At 38.0% G+C, this 21,301-nt stretch overlaps 1 protein-coding gene across 7 annotated transcripts in view; it reads left to right on the top strand.

Moving 5' to 3' along the window:
• Positions 1-180: 180 nt before the first annotated feature.
• Positions 181-21,301, top strand: part of evi5b (ecotropic viral integration site 5b) — a 47,741-nt gene continuing 26,620 nt past the window's right edge. For 3 of the 7 annotated variants that reach the window (XM_032571804.1, XM_032571803.1, XM_032571808.1), the window contains exons 1-3: positions 181-457; positions 11,408-11,640; positions 17,928-18,117. In XM_032571804.1, the coding sequence (XP_032427695.1) occupies positions 365-457; positions 11,408-11,640; positions 17,928-18,117 (516 nt within the window). In that variant the 5' untranslated portion in view covers positions 181-364. Of the gene's footprint in view, positions 458-2,867; positions 3,090-10,629; positions 10,788-11,407; positions 11,641-15,390; positions 15,499-17,927; positions 18,118-21,301 lie in introns of those variants that run through there. The other 4 variants (XM_032571807.1, XM_032571805.1, XM_032571806.1 and 1 more) reach the window with 4 other exon arrangements.

Below are 21,301 nucleotides of genomic sequence, written 5' to 3'. Positions count from 1 at the left end.
CTCGGTCCTGATGTGTCTCCACAACGTCAGCTCCTTCCTGAGCCAGAGGAGTGTCCAAGCAGCCAACAAAAGACATGCGTCATGCCTGCTCTCACCTAAAACCTGAAAAGTAGGTTTGGGGACTGTTCGGTATGTGAACCTTGGCAGTCACACAGACGCATTTTCCCCAGAGTTCCTTTATTCCTCACCAGGTTTCCTTCACTCGGAGTTTCTGTTCACATTGTGAGACGCTGAGTGAAGCCGGTCTAATTGTGGCTGCTGTGAAGTCACTGTTAGTGAATTCTGATTAGGTTAAGAATGGATTTTTAGTAGGGTTTTTTTGTCACTTATTACTAGCATTTGCTGCTTTTAGAGTGAGGGTTCAATGAAAGATCAGTCAGAGATATCAAACAACCTGAAACTCCACGCTGCTCCAACAGAAGTGACGTTTTTCTTTCCTGGCAGCAATGAACTTCAGGTAAGATAATTTAATGTGTTCACTGATTGGTTACACATTACATAAGTCCTTATCATTCTTTCCAAATAATTTTAAAACTAAAGTACAAACTGAGATAATATTTGATCATAAGCTCAAGTTGGGATTTGTGCTTTTAATAGCAAGGCGAGTTTATTTATGGAGCACCATTCATACGCAATCAACCAAAGTACTTTACGGGGCATCAGAGGAAACAAAAAAGAAAATAAAGCATAAACATAAGGACATAAAATAGCACTTGATGAGACAACCTGCTGACCCGTTCAACAAATTTTATTCAAAAGTCTATTTACTTGAGGAACTTTTAGTGAAACACATTGTATAGATTAACTACACACAGATGGATGTTTGAATGCCTTTATTCTGTGTAACTATGATGATTTTCTACTTACAGCTAAAGAAAACATGATATTTAAAATTAGAATATTAGATTAGACTGATGGAAAAAAAAACTTTCTTAACACTGAAATGTGGGGTTTACTACAAAGTCTGCTTAATACCAAAGTACCAAAGTGCCCTTTGTTATTTTCAAAAGGTACTTTTTATCCAACAAATCATCAGAAAGCATATCCTAATTTATCAAATACGACTGCACATGTTTACACTGGCTAAAATGTAAACATTTACTGAATTTATCCAAATTCAGTAAATGTGGACCACATTTTGGGAAATCTAGAATTTCTTTAACCTAACAGTGTTAAATCCTGAGACCCTTGAGGAAAAAGCTCACATCTCTTCTTTACACTTAGTGTTCTGTGAAAGTTTTCATGTCGCTTGAACTTTTAAGTTTGAAGTCACCTCAGACTATTTTGGTCAAAAACATGAAATCACAATGTTCCCATAGCTGCCCTGAGAGAGCTGTTCTGACACAATTCATTCGCCTTTGAGTCATTCATATCCTGTGTGTTTGTGATAGATAATGAGAGGGTAAACAAGTTGTTGAGACTTCTGATTTGCTTTAGGCTATCTTGGTTTTGTAGAAGAACCTTCCTATCAGCAGTTGTATAAGGACAGGGTGGCAAAAGGTTCTTCATTTTCATGTGTGAGGTTTTTTCAGGTACTCCATTTTCCTCTCACATTTCAAAAACATGCATGTAAATTAATAAGTGACCCTGAGATGTTTTTTTGGAGAGTGTCACATTGTTTTTAGCGTTATGTTCAGCCTACACCCTGCCTCTGACCCAGTCACTGCTTAGACAGAGAACGGTCTTAAACCACAGGTGTCAAACTCCAGTCCTCAAGGGCCACTGCCCTGCAACCTTTAGAGCTGCCTCTGCTGCACCACACCTGAATAGAATAATTAGGTCATTAGCAGGACTCTGGAGAACTGATCTACACAAGAAGAAGTGGATTTCATTCCACTGTTTTGTACCTGTGGCACATGTAGAAACTGCAGGACAGTGGCCCTTGAAGACAGGGGAGTTTGACACTCTTGTCTTAAACCATTTTACCACAAGGGCCAAAATCATCAAGCTGAAAGCACTTTAGGGCCACAAAAAACAAACAAAAATAAAAACATAAATTCTTTAGAATTTTTTATTTTGACCTGCTCAGATACATATTAAATATTACATTTTTAATGAAACAGTGTAGTCTAAATTTTGCAGATGAGTAATTAGATCCAAAATATAAAAAGGGTCCCTTATTAAAAGACAGACATATAATTTGAAAACATTTGAGTTGATTTTTTTCCATGTGTGGGCAGGTGAGATTTTAGGATCATAGGTCAGTGCTTCTGTATGTAGCAAAGTTTAATGAATGGGAGATGAAGGGATTTTTTGTTTGTTTAAGATAAAAGCAGAAATGTGATTAATAAAAGAGAAATATTTAAAGTTTATTATTATTATTATTGTTGTTGTTGTTGCTGCTGTTAGTAGTAGTAGTACTAACAACACTAATACTTCACTTACAAAATACTTATTTGTAAGCCTTTTTATTCACTTATAAATAAAAAGATTTTATTTGTAAGTGAAAATTTTACAAAAATAAAACAAAGATATTTATCTGCATTAGACACGTTGCCATAAACAGACTAAAGAGGGTAAGGAAAACCAAAGGATTCACCAAAAAAGTGAATCTTGTTTTAGTAGAAAAATGGGATAATGTGGTTACTATTGAAAAGTCTGTGGAAATTGTATTTCTCACTCTAACTTGTTAACGATAAAGTTTGGTATGCTATTGTGAGTTTTAATGGCGTCGTTGTGGTCCACCCACAAAAAAACATTAGAGCCATTAAAACTGTAGTTAAATCAGAGTACAACATCATCAAGACCCTGGATTGCAGTTCCTCACGTTGACCACTTGGTGACAGTATTACATCAGGTTTGCGCATGCTCTGTTAGGATGTAAACAGTCGAGGCCGTGTCTGTGGGTCGGGGACATTTGTGTACACGTATTACGGCTGCATGGGCTGGACCGAGGAGTCAATGGGAACGGGCTAACTTAATGCTGGCTAGCATTTCAAGAAGAAACCTAGCCGCACTGGCTTGTCCTAATTTTCTATGTACGGACGTAAAGCGTTTCCGAGCGGAACTTTTTCTCTGACTAGTGGAGCTTTATCTTCGTGCATGGGAAACAGGAGACATTTACTGCTGCTGGCTGAAAACGCTTCAAGGTAAAGGATGTCTTTGCTTTTTTCTCCCCCGGGCTCGGTCTATTTACTGGAAGTTGACTTCTACTCACTAACAGACTCAAAGTTATTCCATTGTTTTTAAAGGCAATACTGTGACATTGCGCTCAAGTAATACAAATGGTTATTACTTAACTCTTCCACTCGGTTTGTCGCAGTATTACTTCGAACTGCGGCTTGTCAGTGGTGTCGATAGTGTTTGACGCGTTTTTGCAGCTGGAGACTTCTTAAGACTGTGGATGTTTGTTAAAAAACCCATAAAATAAAATAAAATAAAGTAGAAGTCGCCATTTTAGCTGCAAAAGGTAAAAAAAAAAAAAACGACGTCTTCGTTTAGCTTAAGCAGATTCTCTTCTCGGTAATGCCGTGTAACTTGTGGCGCTTTCTGGAAGAGAGACTACTGTTGAATTTGATGCTAGATCCCCATTTCAGCGCTCAGCACCATCGAGCCATAAAAGGAACCTGGGCAGCAGAGGCTAACGCTCCGCTCCTCTGTTTCCTGTTTGGAGATGAGCATGTTTTACAGAGAGGGAAACATGATATGTGGAACAAGCAGAGGATTTAAACCGCTCAGCTGTGCTGCTGCTGCTGCTGCGGTGTTGACTGTGTCTCAAACTCAGACTGTAGACAGGGGGGAAAAAATCCAGTAAACAAGGATGTTGTGGGAGATAAACCCACCTCAGATTACAATCTTTAACGCAGCAGAGTTCTAAATATTGCACCACTGCATAAAAACGGGTGAAAGTAGTAAGAATGCAGAGCGAATGAGAAACTTCATTAAGGTCAGAGAGCAGCTGAGAGATAACTTAAAAAATGCCATGTTTGTGTTTAAGAGCTGTATTTTTTTTTTCATTTACATTATTAACCTGAAAGGCATTAAAAATATTTCACAAGCCACAACAAGTCATATGCAAGAAAAAAGTGTTGGTGTTAGTATAGCAATTCAACAAGCTGCTCTGCATTAACACATTGTGAAAAGGAGGAAGATGAGTTTCAAAAGCTGTTTTTGCTTGCAAAATATCTGTGATGTCCTGTAGAACTGATAATGCCGAGTGCTGATGAGTTACACAAAGCAATGTGCGTTTTCAAGCATGTCCTATGCAGGACTACCCTCAGAAAACCTCCTAAACCCAGTGGTAAAGGCAGTTATTGATTTAAAAAAATGTTTAAAGTTGGCAGGAAATTTGAAAATATCGCTAGATAATAATGTTTTATTGGAAAACATTATTAACAATACCTAAAAAACAACTATAGTCTTCAAAAAGGGAAGCATAAAAATAACAGTTATGCTAAAAATATTTTTTTCGCACTTTAGTTGATCATCCTAATTAAAGTGTCTTTTATCTGTGACTTGTCATTTCATTCTCTGAACTTGTTAGCGTGTTGAACGGTAAAGTCGTCTGACCTCAAAATGTGTTCACATACTGACCATACTGTGTTGCCATTGTGCTTCCAACCGTTTCACCAAAGAGACTCTTTGGCCAGTCTTTGCTATTATCACTGTTACAAGTATATAAAAAACTCTATAGTAAATACAAAATAAAAACTATGCTTAGCCTGGTGGGGGCATAACTAAAGCCTGGTGGCCCACCAGGCTTATAATGCACTGGGTGAAGCCCTGTTATACATGGTCGTTTTATTTCTGTATCTGGAAATCCTCCATAAATTCTACCAGGGACAAACAAATCCTGGATGGGACATGTTTTGTGTTTGTGAAGCACTTTTGAATTTTGTTTCAGTAAAAAGTGTGAATAAAGCTGAAGGAGAGAGATTCCCTGGTGCCGATGATATCAGTTATCCGTGAATGCACCTGTTGGTGACCGGAAGTCATTACTCTCCATAAGCTAAAGCTAATTGAAGATCTAGTATTATTTAGCAGCACATTGAAGCCTGGGGCCTGTATCACACCTAAACTAATGTCCAAGAATTGCCATTTTGTATTTTATTATACAATAGTTCAAGTATTACATTTCCCCCAGTAGCAACACTCGTGTGAAGATCTAGTCCATCTGTATTTCGAATGTGAAGTTTCAGTCCCAGCAGCTGGTGAGTAAATAGTTTCTGTTCTTTGAATTCAGTCACGGTGCCTGAACTAGTTGCTATTAAACACTTGAGTGAGTTCCTTCTCTGTTTCTTGGCTGCTCAGGCCCAAATGGTTCTTATGCTTGCTGCAGAACTTCAGTACTTTTTCTGTGAGAGTTAGTTTGGCTGTGGCATTGGGCTTCAGGGGAAGGATGGGGGGTGGGGGGGTGCGCATTAAAGATCAGCTTTAAATCTTCTGTGACGTGAAGCTGCGGAGGGTTTGCTCTCCTGCTAACTGTTCCGCACCAATTGGTTGGGCTAATAATGTGTTGAGATAAAAAGTAGTAATAACACATCTTACTTTTGAGTTTATTTTATAACAAACAGGATGAAAATAGCATTTTTTTAAAAACCAACATACACTTTTTGCTATCAAAACAAGTGTAAATTCTTAGTAGCTGTACATCACAGATCCTCTGTAATCCTCCTCTGGTGTTGTTCTGGTAGATGCAGTACATGTGAGCTGGTGGGTGGGGTAACACTGTTCATTAGACCACAAGTGTTGCTGCCTAGTCTGATTTTATTTTGGGGCACTAGACTATCAATCCACATGATGTTAGGATTTTGTTTGTTTACACTTTTTGACACCATAGCCTATTCTGATCTACAAAGGTTTAGTCATAAGTATTAAATAGGCCTACTTATTTAATTTATTCATAATTTAGGCCTGGGACAATTTATTGCTGGACAATATTTGTGCTAGTAGTTATTGCAATTAATTATAATGTTGCTTTGAAACAATTTTCAAGTAATATAATGGCAATGGCTTTATTATAATCTGAAATATTAATAAACCTTTCATTTCTAACCTAAACATTTAACACTGGAGCTGGAAGACATTTTAAATATGCAAAATAAATAAACAAAACAACAGAAACAACAAATCAAATGAATACCGAAGTTTCTTTAAACAACATTCAAAAAAGGGGCTAGTTTAGATCAACAAACCAGAAAAACAACTAATTATGGAAATGGAAATGATCGAGTTTGTTTTAATTTATCATGCAATGAATTGATTTTAGTGCTTTATTGCAACAGCTTTATCTATAGGAATAAATTAGTTGTGTATACTTTATTAGGCATAATATTTAGGGTTAATTCAATCTCATTTGTTAGCTGAGCTTTCCTTTAGACAACATATTCAAAGTACTATGGTCTTACTTTATTTTAAGGAGGAAAAGTATCACATGAACGGTGTTGTTGCACCAAAAGTGCTTATAATCCTTTAGCCTTTCCATATTTTGTCAAGTAGCAGCCACAGACTTCAATTTAATTGCTATAATGTGGAATAGTGGATAATTATGAGATGAACAAAATACCCCAAAAGTACCTCAAGCTTAGTTTGATTGTAAGCATTTGGTTAAATATGGTTTCATCCAGATTAGCCTGTATCTGGCTCAATCCATCTTCCTTTTAACTCACACCAACTTCTCTTTTTCCTGCTAAAGAACAACGCTCCCACAGCATGACACTGCCTCTGCCATGTTCTGTTTCCAAATTCTTACCACACTTTTTAAAAAAATACACTGAAGCTAATTTGTTGTAACATGACTAAAAGTTCAAAGGTTCTAGAAGTGCAAATACTTTGAAAGGGAATTTGTGTAAAAAAAAAAAAAAAGTATGTGCTTTTTTTAAAGGCAGGAATTCATTTTAGCTAAAACTTAAAGCAGATAAACTACTGCATAGTGGAACAAATTTTAGGAAAGCTTGTCGCCTGGTTTTATTAGGTGTAACCAATCAACTTTTACACATTTTCAGCAACTTAATTGACACCATTATTTACTTATGCAAAAGATTTATGCTATCATTATTCTGGTCACTCAGAACACTTTTTTGGCCCTATTTCTAGCTCTTGTGATTGAGGAAATAAATGAGTAGAAGGATTGTTGAATCTGAAAGTAATATAATTCTTAAAGTTTAAACTTTGACTCCATTTTTTTACCGTAACAAACTAAGATGGCTATGCATTCGGTTTGAATTTCTAAAATCATAAGCCAAAGTCTAGACATTTCATTTTCTACCCCACTAAAAGGCTAGCAGTGCTTGTTGAGGAGTAGCCTTCAGCCCGACCATTGAAATGTTGATTGTACATTTGGAAAGTATGAGCTTCCCTGTGCGTGTGAAGAGAAAGGCCTTTCCACCTCACTTTGAGTGTGTTATTGTGAGCCAAGCCTGGGTTTCAGTGCTCTCACACCATGGTGTCCATTGCAGAGCCTGAGAAGGTTATTCAGGAAGAGAAATACAATACGAAGATAGGAGTGAGTGTAGCTTAGAAGTTTTTTTATTTATACATGTAGATATAATTTCTAGCCATTTACCTGGTTTGTTTTTCAGCTAGTGTGATGCATCTGTTCAGTTATGATAAGGGAAACACTTCTGACTTCTTCCTCTGGTCTTTTTCACTTCCCCAATTGCCCTGATGTTCCATTGCTCGGACCCTCTGTAGCTTCATTAGCTATGCTCCCAGCATTTCTGGGTTCTTTCAGTTCTTTGTCGAACAAAAGCAGCAACAAACCCCGTATCCAGGATTTATGGGGAATTCCTGCTTTCATCGGCTCGGTTCACTGGACACAATATCTTTCAAGGCCAACCTTGATGCTGACATCTTACATAGTAGTACCAGAGTCTAAATTTAAAGTTGCTGCCAGGTAATTTGAAATCTTTTCAAATCCATCTACACCTAGGATACATTCACACCAGCCTTGTTTAGTCCATTTTAATCCGACTCTAGTTGGTTTGCCCAGAAAGTCCAGTTCTTTTGGGGAGGTGTGAATGTGTAATCAAACTCTGGTCCACCTACTAACCTGGGTCTCGGTTGGGTTAAAGTGAACTTGGGCGTGATTTGAATGCATATGCGAACACCAGGCAGACTGAAGACCGCTCCAAAAGCAGAAAGTGGGCTGTGGTTCAGGGCATTCTGGATAAATCTAACCAAAACAAACGCCTAAGTCAAGCGTTAATGGGAGAAATGGAGACAAAGGAGAAATCTTACAACCGCTAAAATCTTGACACCATTCTGTTTTGGTCTACATTTTGTGAAGAAGGAAGTTGATCTCAGTGTCTTCTAAAGTAGTTTTTGAGTTATTTGCTTCCGTGGTTCTTGGTTCTGCCACAGATGAACAGGTTTTTCAAAGGCTTTGGTTGGTTTGTCACATTGCAGTGTGAAAGAGAATGACACCAGCTGAAAATGTAGCACATTTTGGTCCTTACCTGAGCCCAGTCTACCAGACTATCAGGTGTGAAAACACCCTTAAATACATAGGAAGCTGCTTTCAACTTTCTAGATATCAGATCTGAAAGAGCCCATGTAGAGCTGTTCGTTAAGGTGAAATCTGACTCACTGACGTTGTTGGTCATCAGCGCCATAAGAAGCCACGTGGCCCGACTTTCTTTTATTTTGCTTTCAAGGAAAAGGTCCACAGACAATTCTAGTCTGACTCAGAGCACCACAAAGCTTTGGGTGGGGAGAAAATAGACACAAATTTAAGGGTTTTTACAATAAGCTATTATTCCTTATAAACAGAGTTGCTCACTGTTTCACTTTTTATGTCCTTATAAGCTGTAACTATTTAACCATTTTTAGATGAATTTGGCTCTGAATACGTGTCAGTCTGAGTTGCATCCTGAGTTGAACACTTGTGATTAGATCTCAGTTATTTGCTCTGCATGCAAATAAACATTTGGGCTAAACCACGTAGCCATTTGTCATCTAAACAAGAAAAGAGGCAATCTGCTGAATGCTTCAATACACCTGGTGAAAAAAAAACACACTTAAATTACTTAAAACCGGAATGTTCTTTGCTTCTCATCTGCTCTACCCAGTTTCTGCTGTAAGTGGAAGCAGATGTGACATTAGAGACAGTCTAAGATTTTTTTCACATAATTAATCAACTAAAACATCTTATACCTTCAACGTTTATTAACAGACTTAAATCAATACTCACAGATTAAAAAAGAACACAACAGTATAAATATAATGTACAATGAAAACAAATGTAAAATTACAGACAAACACTTACACCACTACAGAATTAGTGTTAGCATAATCCTCCAATCATTCTAGAAGAGTTTATGATTTGACGTTGCACAAAAGATGCCTTCCTCAGTTCATCTATATGCTATTTATTTAGTACTTGTTGATAGGAAGGATTGAACTTACTTATACGTCAGATAAAAAAAATGTGGAAGTCCTTGTGCCTTTGAGTTCATTAAAAAGTCTGTCAAAGAATTCATGTCGCTTGAACTTTCACGGATTTTTACACCTTATGACAAGATGTAAATGTTGTTAGGGACTGTTTTCCTCTGGATATCTGGAAAAACCAATACATTTTAATGTGTTTCAGCTTTTCATCCACACAAAGCTCCTTATTTGTGTTTTTGTGTGCTTATGGGTAAACAGAGATTTAGGGTTCCGTTACATTACTGCTTGCAGTAAATACAATGCCATCAGCTGATTGGCTAACAAAGGTTTTAGCTTTGCGCTACATTGTCCCCTGTGCATTTGGCATTTTTAAAACAACACAAATGACATATTTGTGTGAGTTCATTTGGATAAAAAGTTTTCTGAAAACGATCACGTGTGTGAGACACTATTTTTTTTAAAACTATGTCGGATGAGTTATTTATTTTCATAAATTTGTACGTGTGTAGAAGTTTGTAGTTTTGCCGTTGAATAGACAATTTCCTCTGGCTTTCTTTTGTTGCATAAAGGGTGGATATCTGGAGTTGTGGTTTTCTGCAGCTTCTTCATGATCCTCTGATTAATACCACCCCTGCTTGTCCTGTTAGTTTGAATGCATGGCAGTTTGTAGTTATGCAACACCCTTTCCATTTTCAGCTGATGCACTTAATTGTGCTCTTTTAGGTGTTTTAAACCTCAGGATATTCTTCTAACCCTCTGCAATACTGGGACTAAATTACATACAAAGATTCAGATGCTTGAACCACTTTTACATTTTATTTGTCAAAAATGTTGAAAGACATTTACAATTCTTCTTTGATTCTTATTGACTCTTAAGAATAATAGAAACATCTTATATTGACCCTTGGTGGGGAAGTTGAGGTAAAACAGCAGCAAAGCGACTGGCAGATGCAGATTCACACAGAGATAAAAATAAAGAGACTGAAGACTAAAGGGGAAATTTGCAGCAAAAAAATTTAAATGTACAGTTATTAAAACTAGCATACTCAGATTAAAAGAAATGTGTAACTGAGTATCAGAAAGTATATACAAAGTGTGCATGAACATTACTGCATTAAAAACTGTAAAAGATCATTACTGCTGCTGCTTTTTACTCAGTTTCTATTCTAGGTTTGTTTCCTGTATTATGACAGCCAGGCTTTTGTTTTTCCTTTTCTTTTTTGCGAAGTACAGCTGTGTGGAATGACTATCTTGACTGTAGCACTTTGACCCGTCCTGCAAGTATGATCAGCATATGACTGCAAGACTGTTAAGTCGGCTGAATGTTTAGAAGACTGAGCGAGTGAGTGTGCGGTTTAACAAGCGTCCAAAATCCTTCTTTTGATGGATATGGAGATTTGAAAAACGGCTTTGTCATGGAAAGCGGCTGAAAAGGTTGGATTTTTGGGAGGGAAAAGCAGGTAGGAAACTTTCCTGCTGTCACCTCTTTATACGCTTTTGGTCAGGGTTTGTGTGTATTTTTCAGTGGTGGTTCTGAAAAGGAAACAGATGTAAACAGTTTCTTTTATAATTCTCATGTTATGTATGTCTGTCCAGTTCTGAGGGTCGGTCAGATTACACGTCAGGATTCACACCTTTGTTGCCGTTTTTCTCCATGAGAGGGAATAATAATGTTAATCATTGCTCTGCTGTGTAAAAAAAAAAAATCTCTTTAGCAAAAGCAGGACTTGTAGTTGTTAATCTGTTGGGGGGGGGGGAAGAAAAGTGGTTAGAATGTGTTGTTAAAGTAGCCTTAAAATGAAACCAATCCAACATCCACTGCTGACTGTCACGATTCAGTCCTGACTCATCAAACGTTTGCTGCAGCACAAGCAAGCAGTTTGAGGTATTGATCGGGAAATCAGAACATTGGCTAAAGCAGAGCGAAAGCTAAGCAGCCACATCGATCCGTCCCGCTCTGACTGGACGACGTCTGGTTGGCATGGATCTAAGTTTAGACGGTGACTTATTGTGAGACCGAGCCCGGTGAGGTCGGAAAGTGATTACATAATAAAAAGACTGCTGTGGTCTTTCCCCACAGGTGGCGACAGACAAGGTTGCTGGAAAGCTGAGTTCTACTCTCTCATGGGTGAAGAACTCGGTCTCCCACACCGTCAGTCAGATGGCTAGCCAGGTGGCCACGCCCACATCTCTACAGACCCCCGCCACTTCCTCCTCCACATCGCTGTCCTCACCAGCCCTCTCGCCGTCCTCCCCGGCGCAGCTCAGCCCCGACGATGTGGAGCTACTGGCCAAGCTGGAGGAGCAGAACAGGTCAGTAATTTGGCTGATGCAGCTTCTTCAGTTACCTCTGCATGATGATGCAAGATGGAATTTTTTCTTTTCTTTTTTTTTTTTCAAACAGAATTTCTCTTCTCATCCTTCACAAAAGTTGAGTCTTTTTCCCTTTTTTTATTTTTAAAGTACATAATTATTGTTTTGTTACGGTAGCCCATCATAAAGAAGACATAAACTTCTGCTATGTCAATAATTGGCAAAGAAAGCTTCCTCTGTGCAAAGGTTTCGAGTCAGTGTTCCTGTTGTTCAGTCAGAAATGAATCAGAATTAAACTGCAGGTGAAGTTTGGGTAACATGACTCATCAGAGAAACCCAGACACACTATTACAGTTTTTATAGTAGGAATTCAAATATAATGCTTAAAACCGCCAAGAGAGTGAGTATAATTGTCTCATCATACTTTTTATATTTTTAAGTGAATATACACAGACACAAAACAAAGTCTAGTGTAGTCCTTCAGGTATTCGCAGCATGTAGTGGGTTTTTGTTGATATGAAAGAAAAAAAATAATATAATAATAAAAAAATAATAATAATCAAGCATTATGTCCTTAATTATTAAGTTAATTACATTACTGAACATAAGAAAACTATTACTAATGTAGTATTCTCATCAGTCTTTTGAAGGGATATAACCTTTATGTTAGAATATGTAACTATCACAACTCCCCAGGATTATTGATCATTCATTGATTACACTGGTCAACATCCAAAGAATTGTCTGGAGTTTTTCAACTGTTTTAAGGTCACGTTGATGAGATGAATCCAAAAATCACATTGGTTTTGCTCAATCAGGTCAACTTTCTGAACTATGGAGCAACATGAGCATCAAAATGCAGGACTTGTTCTCATTTCTGGATCGGTTTCCTGAGAATCTGGATGAATGAGTGATGAGCAGGAGGAGAGATTCCATCAGGACAGGAAAGAGACGGAGATATAATGTTCAATTTACATGTACTTACCCTTATCAATGTTTATTATTCAGTTTACAAGAATCTAAGTTTGTAACATATAATTAATTTACTTTGTTGGAAAACAATTTTGTTTTCTCCTAAAACTTTTTTTGGATGAGAAATATTAACGGAAATGAACTGATAATGTCACAAAAATATAATCAATTTAGTCAGAAGATTTAATTACTCTAGATCAGACTAGAATAAGAACCTGACCTGATTGAGAAAAATGGATATCATTTTTGGATTCCGTGGTTCAAATTAGAAAAAAAACACAGACAACTTCCGAAAAATATTTTTTTGCAACGCAGTGTTACTAACACTGACTGGAGCAGCCACGCTGCAGGATGTGTGGTCATTCTTCTGTAATCCTCAAAGGTCTGTGATTTATGACAAACTTAATAGATAAAACTGATCTGAATTCAGTTTCACATCATAACTGCTATTAAATGGTCATTATTGTGGGGATACAGGATTTATCAGCACTAACAATGGTATCGGGTAATTTTAGTCATTTTTTTAACATGTTGGTATCGGTCCAGTAAGTAAAACTGGGCCAATATTAACAAAGGAAATATTGCAGGTTAAATTGTCCTTTGTGTTTCTGGAGGAGGCTGGTCATGGGGTTTGGTTTGGTCATGTGACATTGTGCAGGACTGCAGGATGTTTAACTGAAACAGAGAAGAAATGTCAGCAGTGTGGTCATTTTTCTTTCACAATATTGAAATAACAGAAATACATATGATGCAATATTGTCACATACTGGATATCGACCATGGAGGCAAAATTAATAGCGGATATCGACATCAGCACTAGTTTTTGTATGGGTGCATCAGGATTTAATGAAAATCTGAGCTCTCCTTTTGCCTCTGTCTCCTCTCAGTATTTATCAGCATCATTTCAGGTGACTTGTTAATTTGGCAAGGTTTATGTATTTATACTACATTAAAACATTCAATTTCTTGACATTTTAAAGTGAATATTCAAATATTGGATACATCTTGCTGTGCTGTCTTGTTGGCTTTGTGCTCAGAATACCTGACACAGTCACTGTAGAAGTCTTTACCATCCCCCTCTTATCTGCACACACACCTGAATGACATCTAGCAGGTTGTGACTTGCTAACTGGAGACTAACTCTGGGAACTTTACACTACGTTTTCTTTTTTTTTTGTTATCAGGTTAGCCTCTCTCTTTTTTTGCTTTGTAGCATTACAGCGCTTTTGATTTGAATCTGGCCTTCAGTAAGGAAAATATTCCGAGCTCATCGACTAAATAGTTCTCCTCAGTTTGTCTCATCTGATAGCTGTTGTTCAACTGGCTTTACACTGATTTACTCTGCAGTGAGAGCTTGTAGATGAGATCAAATCAAATGTCAATGCCGATTATCACTTCTACAACAATGTCCTGTCTTGTTGCTGAACTGTTGGTTTTTGTAGGAAGACCAATAACTTGTTGCACACTCCCAAAGGCCACATCACAGCATGCTAAGTGGTGTATTCATGGTATCACCAAGGGTGTGTGTGGTAAATTGAGAACATTGTTGTAGCCTGCTGATTCGGTCATTGTTCACATTGAATTAATAGACTGTTAGAGGATGACGCAACAGCCTTCTGTTGCCAGCTCTGGGAATTCTTTCTCCGTTGAACCTTTCATCCATGGCTGAGCAATGTGTGTGTGAGAGTAGAAGCATCTATTTCGGCACAAGTGTGTCACTCACTCTTATTGTTGAGGGTTTGTTCGCTTGCTCACTGTAAAATCCATCACAATGCTTGTCCAGCCAAATAAGTTTTTCTTGGATACGTTTCCTCTTTTGGGTGGACAGATTATTGCCTGTATGATTCCTTCAGAGTAGCATGCTTTTAAGTGAAAAATTAGCATTTTAGCTAGTAGTGGGACACAGTTAAATGCAGGGTCTGTAATTTATTAATTATATAGTATTGAGAAAATGACCAATATTTTCAATTTTAAAAAAAAATCAGCTAAATTATTGAATAAACAGACATATGAGCTCAACAATAAAGGTATTTGTTGTTTTAATTTGTTGCTTAGGTTATTCAACCACCACACTGATGCAAAGTGCAATACTAAACATTCATCTTTCCAGAGTTTTAGGAACTCCTGATCATTCATGGAACGTCTGTAGAAATGTGGACTATGGACGCTGACATTAGCATGCTGCTGCTACATGCTTTGCATTGAGATGCTATTTTAGGCTTGAATAGCTTCCCTGATAGGCTAACTCCTTTCAGCAAAACTAGAACACAACAATAGACTTGTCCAGTGTCCAGTCAGATCAATTTCTGTGGCAAAAATTAAGTCCCAGGAAAAGCAGCTTCATTGTCCATCGTTGTTTGCGAATATTGCTTGTGTGTCACATTTACGGGAGTACCAGCAACACATGAATGAATGCAAAAGTTCCTGCTGTAATTTTCATATGTTGAAAAAAGAAAAAAATAGCTATTAATTGTGGTAAAAACATTTTAACGCATTAAAATCTAATTAATTACTTAATCGAAATTAACTCGATAAAGCTTAATTATAGCTTGTTTGTTCCTGCATCCAGCTAACTGAGCTAAGCTATAGCCACATGCTAACAGTAAAATCTTTTCGTCATCAAGGAACTTTGGAACCAGCTGCAGCAACTACAGTGAGGACTTTGGTATTGGTGTTCAAGTCAGAGATACTGCAGCTACTTACCGCAGGTTTGTGTGCTTGGTGAGGCCTTTGGACCTGGCAGAACAGATAAAGGGTATTGAGCTTCGTCCTGTCCTGCCACAAGAACAACAGAATCCAGCACTCATTACTGCGCTGTCTAAGTCCAGATGTGTCAGCTTTGAAGAAATCCCAAAGCAATGAGGAGAAAATTATGAGTTTATCTTGGTAAGGTGGTCTTACTTCATGTTATACTGATTTAAAATGCAGAAAATGGGAGTGGAGATTAAATTAAAGGTTAAAGTATCTTATTTATCATGTGGGTAGAAGTGTAATTAAAAATTGGTGTTTATTTGCTGTATCTCTTGCTTGATCATTATTAGTCCACAATACTTATTTCATCTTCTGACTATTTGACTTGTGGTGAATTATTAGCAGAGCTCGTAGGAGGTTCAGGTTCAACTATAAAACGCAGTTTATGAATTTTTCTACAAAGTGTAAACTCCTCCAGTCTCTGACTTAGGTATTCTGTCTCACTCTGTCCGTAATGTAGTATTTTCTGCTCAGTTCGTTCTCCTACATGACCTGAATTTGTCTGGAACCCCCAGCCTTTCTGGGACAGCACTCACAGGCTGCACTGGAAAGACCTCAGACTTTTGTTTTTTTTTCTTTTTTCCAAGATCAGGTGTCAGAGTGTTTGTTTCTATGTCATGGTTTGAAGTTGGGTCTCCTGTTCTCCACATGCTGTTCCTAGATCAGTAACTGCTGCAGTAAACATGAGGCATTCAGTCAATTTCTGAAGACGCAGATCAAACTCTTGTCTTCAAAAAAACTTGCAACCTCTTTCCTTCTTTACTGACATATGAGCTCAACTACAGGTTCAGTACTGGGAAGTATTGAACCTTGAATCTGAATCTGATTGTTGTTTACATTAAGTAAGAAGAGTAGTTCGTATGAATCAAGCATGTGGTCAACCTCTACTTATGATTACATGCTGCCTGGCTGTTGGACTGTGTTCCCACTGAATCCTATCTGGGCATCTCTTGAATTTCTTCACTAATTACTAATTGGCTGATGTGTTTGCAGCTCATCCAACTTTGACACAGTGAGTTATTTTAAACCTGCAGAGCTGCCCTGCTGAACACTCAGTGGCTTGTAAATAAACAGTTCTGACCTAAAAATGTTTCCATCGTTGATGTGAACACAAGATCCAGTTTGCGTTGTCTTCCTTTCGCTTTGCAAGTTACCTGAGACTAATTTTAGAAACGTCAGGTTTATTGCTGCTTCCCTGCAGTGTCTGGTTTTACTTGGTAGGGTGGAGAATCGCAAAGTAGCTTTATACTTTATTTTTATCACAATAAAACCTCTTGCTCAAGTAAATTTCTGTTCACTAAGCAAGGTTTCCCCCAGAAAACTTGCTAAGCCTGGTGGTTGGGTGCTAGGGCAGTCATTCATCCAGCAGCCTGTCGTGATTTTGAGTTGAAAAATGTTTAAAGTTGACAAGAAATTTGAAAATATCATTTGATAATTTCGTGTTATCAAAATATTGGCGGACTAATACCTGAATACCAACTATAAAGTCTTAAAAGGTTGCAAACATTTAAAAAAGACTGAAAGAAATAAGCAATGCTTAGCTTGGTAGGGGCACAAGTAAAGCCTGGTGGCCGACCAGGCTTATAATACCCTAAGCATATACAAAGATATTTCCATTTGCCATATTAGTTCCTTGATTTTCCAGTGGCATGTCAACAAGTCACTTGTTGCTCTTACTGCTGATGTACCTTGAAGATATTTCTCTAAGCTAAAATATGTAAAAGTATAAATGCTCACATTCCAAATATGTCCTTGTTTTAGACAGCTTTTGAATGATCAAAACACTTAATCGGAGTAATTGTGATCCTTTATTATCAAAATAAACGTCAACTAATTAAGTAATTAATTAATCGTGAACTGGCATATACAGCCTCAGGAAAGGACATTTTCTGAAAAGAATAATACAGTAAGAGCAGTAATTAATCCAAAAGTGTACAAACAATATATACATTTTGCTTTTAAGACAAAAAAATGAACCTCTTTTGTCTATATGTTCTACCCAGAAGTCCTCAAGTGAAAGTTTTAGCTTCACCCGCTTCACATTCTGTAAAACAAAAAAAAAGGGAAAAATAATTGAGCATCTTTTGCTATTAGTTGGTTAAATAAAAAAATAATCACCAAATTAGTCCAACATTGTGTTGATGTTAAGTCGAGCAGAAAGAGCTTGGCTTTTCAAATGTTGATGGTAGAAATATTTATACATGTTTTAGAAAATGTTTATTTTCTTGTTCATGAAATAAATTGGAATTGTAGTTTTGTATACTACTAATATTGTATAAAATAAGCTTAAGCTGTTAAATGAAAAGTATGCAGATTCTTTTTATCCATTTAATCATCAAAATAACCAACTAAAATATTAAATTCAGATCAGTTTATTTATGTAGCGCCAATTCACAACAAACGTCGTCTCAAGGCACCTTACAAAAAAGTCACTTCAGTTCAATCATTTATGGATTCCACCTGATCGTATTTGTCAAACACTGCAACAGTATAGATAATAATAATAAATAATGCTTAGTTTCAGCCCTAATTGATAACATACATCTCCATATTTTTAATTCTAGACTTCTGGAGACGGACAGCAAGTCTCTGCGCTCCATGAACGGCTCCCGGAGAAACAGTGGCTCCTCCCTGGTGTCCAGCTCCTCGGCCTCCTCCAACCTGTCCCACCTGGAGGAGGACACCTGGATCCTGTGGGGACGGATTGTCAATGAGTGGGAGGAGGTGCGCAAGAAGAAGGAGAAGCAGCTGAAGGTGAGGCTGATGCGTTGGTGCTGAAGAGCGCTTACTGAGACACGCCTGCAGAACGCCTCGCCAAGGTGTCCTTTCATCCAAACTACAAGCCATGACAACGGGTGGAGCATGTACAAGTGTGTGTGAGGTGGAACACACAGCTACTGTCACCACCAAGGGAGTAGATGTGACCATAAAATTGCACCAGTATAAATAGCAAAAATAAACTTGGATAATAGAAAGAAGACAATTTTGAAATAAGTCATTTTTTTTGCTATAAAGTTTTTGCGCTAAGATGACATGGTTGTTCAGCTATAACAAAGTAGAATAAAATTGTATTTCCCAAAACGGCAATGGAAACACTTTTTACTTCACATGAGTCACATGGAAAAAAAATTAAGTTACTTTGATAGTATTTTTGCACCATTAAAAAATAAGTAAACACATAAAAATGTTACTACTGTCAAAAACCACAAGGACGACAACGTAGTAGAAGGATGATGGTTTACTGTTGTTTTTTTCTAACAATGTGCCGCTGGCTCCACCAGAGCTCTCACATCATCACACAGTTCATAGGAAGTTGTGTGTCATTTTGGTGTGTTGAATCCATAGCTCCTCTGTAAAATTGGCGACTAAAATGTCCCCAAAATGCCGCATACGTAGTCGCTCCCAAGTAGGCGGGGCTTGTTGCTCCAACCCTGAATAAGACACTGACCTCTCCTCTGATTGGCTTATAGATGATGAGCTCTTTCACCATGGCTGAATTCTGGATTTCTCATATCACTGTTTACATCCGTCGCTTCCACAATTTTTAATGACTTTCACATGAACAATCTTATTGACGTGTGGTTTTAATTTAATTTCTTATTTAATGGAAACACCACCTTGCAAAACAGTTTTTTTGGGGGGTGGGGGGTTTACAGCAGGAGCATATAGACAAAGATTTGTGCATATTTGTAATGGAAACGCCACTGCTGTGTTCTGCTGCCTCTAATTTCTCTCTCTGAGGCTCCGAACGAGTTTCCCTGTCGCTCTAACTTATAAATACACATACAAAACAGCTCACGTAAGAGTGTGTGTAAACAGAAATCCTGTACAGCGTTCCAGGATTGCTTAGTTGCTCCTTGTCAAAGCAACTAAGCAGCTGCCATCCTGTCTGGCACACAACCACAAAGGAGAGATCCTGTGTGTTTGATGGACAATCCAGCAACACGGAGGATGACAATTCTCACTGCTTCTAAGGTGTGAAAACGCAGTTATTGATGTGAAACTTTATGGAAATGAAGGTTGGTGGTGATTTAGCTTTGAAACTAGAATTTATTTGGAAGCTGTTGCTAGTGTATCTACTACTAACTGTAAGCCTTGCATTGAAGCTGAAACAGGGCACCTGCTGTGCATCACTATGTCAGCACAGTGCCGCAGCTGTAATATGCTGCCAAAATTCTTCTCCTCACTCTTCCATTAATGGAACAAGACATAGATTTTCTCACCTGAGTTCTGGATCTCTGCAGCTCCTACAGTTACCATGCGCCTATTGGCCGTTTCTGTGATCAGTGCTCTTCTAATCTGTGGTTAGCTTAGATGGATGTTCTTGTCTCAACTAATTTAAATGGGGTCATTTGCAGTGTTTCAGGAAGCCCTAATCATTCATGTGGACTGTGGACGCCGACATTAGCGTCTCTGCTGCTACATGGGTAGCATTGAGATGCTATTTTAGGCTTAAATACCTTTGCTGATTCAAGTTAATACCTTAAAGACCCAGGTCCAAAAGCTAATGCATTAAGAATAGAGTGGTTATAAAATTAGCTAATACACAAAAATACTGTTGCAAAGCACCATTTTTGATTTAAAACAATATACTCTTCCCCAATATGCTATAAAGAAAGGAAAAGAATCTCCTGATGTTTGCTGTTGCTCTAAACTCCACAACACCGTCCACATCTCAGCTGTGTGGTCTCTCTTGTGATGCACATGGATTTTTGCTGACATTTACCATCTCGCCCTGTGCCAGACACCACAAAAGCTCAGACTGTTGCAGTGTTTACTACAGTCAGAGATAATTTGTCAGGCTATCTCCGTCCCGGCTGACCCTGCAGCGTTGCCCCTGAACTTGTTATTTCAGTTCCTGACATTTTGATGCTAATTTTAGCGTGCTTGTTTTTACAGTAACTCTCTGCAGCCCTGTGATAATTATGTTCCATGTGACTGTCGGTAGTGCTTTGATTTAAACCCCAGGCCCAAAGTGGTCTTCAGTGTAAATGTTGACCAAGAATGTTTTATCTGGTCACAGATTTAGCATAGCAGGAGAGATGCTTACAGCCGCTGTAGGAGCAGGTATTTCTTGTTTTTGTCATTCTGCATATAAATATTGAAGCAACACAAAATATTCCACTAACAAAGTAGTTAGTGGAACTACTTTGTCCTTCCACTAATTGTGTTGTTATGCAATCCAGTAGATGAAGCAATCAATAAACTGAAATAAGGCAGGGATATTATTCAGACAGGCTGATTCCTCCTCAGAACTGCAGCTTTCTTCCTCTTGGCTTCCAGAAAAATTCAGCGGTTGTTGTGTGAAGGAAGGAACTTTGGTTATTCTGAACTTGTCAGCAAAATCTTAACTGTGGTACTGTTAGTAACTTTTTTAACATTTACATTAAATCTACTGCTGTTTAAACGGAAGCCTGTTGAGTAGGCATGAGCTGGTTAAAGGTATTGAGGAATTGCAAGGTTTGAAGCAGATACAGTCTCCAAACTGCAAAAAAATATTTTAACATGCAGGTTAAAGTTCTTATAATGCCAGAGAAAGTTCTAGAGTTACCAGAGTTATTTTCTGTTTGGCAGAGCATAGATTAAAGCGTTGCCGCCCCTTACCTGGTAAAAGCTAAAAAACTTACTGGAAATTGCCCAATCAGGAATCATCCATCCTCCACTGCAGAAGTAGAGGTTTGGAACTGAACAAGGCTTCGTTCACTTCCTTTGCTAAAACTACAGGCAGACTATCATTTTAAAACAGAGCAAAAAATTGATGTCATCGTCCGCAATTTCTACTGTTAGCTGATTGGCCTGGTAGAAATCCTACCAGAGGAATCCATGTCAATGGGAGAAAACCCAGACGGATCCCCACTAGGTCACGTCGGCATGTGAGAGGTTAACAACAGTCACTCCACTTTTGCCAACTTAGCTACTTTGTCGTTACATTTTCTGA

This window comes from Xiphophorus hellerii, chromosome 9 (assembly GCF_003331165.1).
Source record: "Xiphophorus hellerii strain 12219 chromosome 9, Xiphophorus_hellerii-4.1, whole genome shotgun sequence".
NCBI lineage: Eukaryota > Metazoa > Chordata > Actinopteri > Cyprinodontiformes > Poeciliidae > Xiphophorus > Xiphophorus hellerii.
The sequence above is the reverse complement of the archived record's forward strand: the minus strand, read 5'-3'. Positions and strand labels throughout refer to the sequence as shown.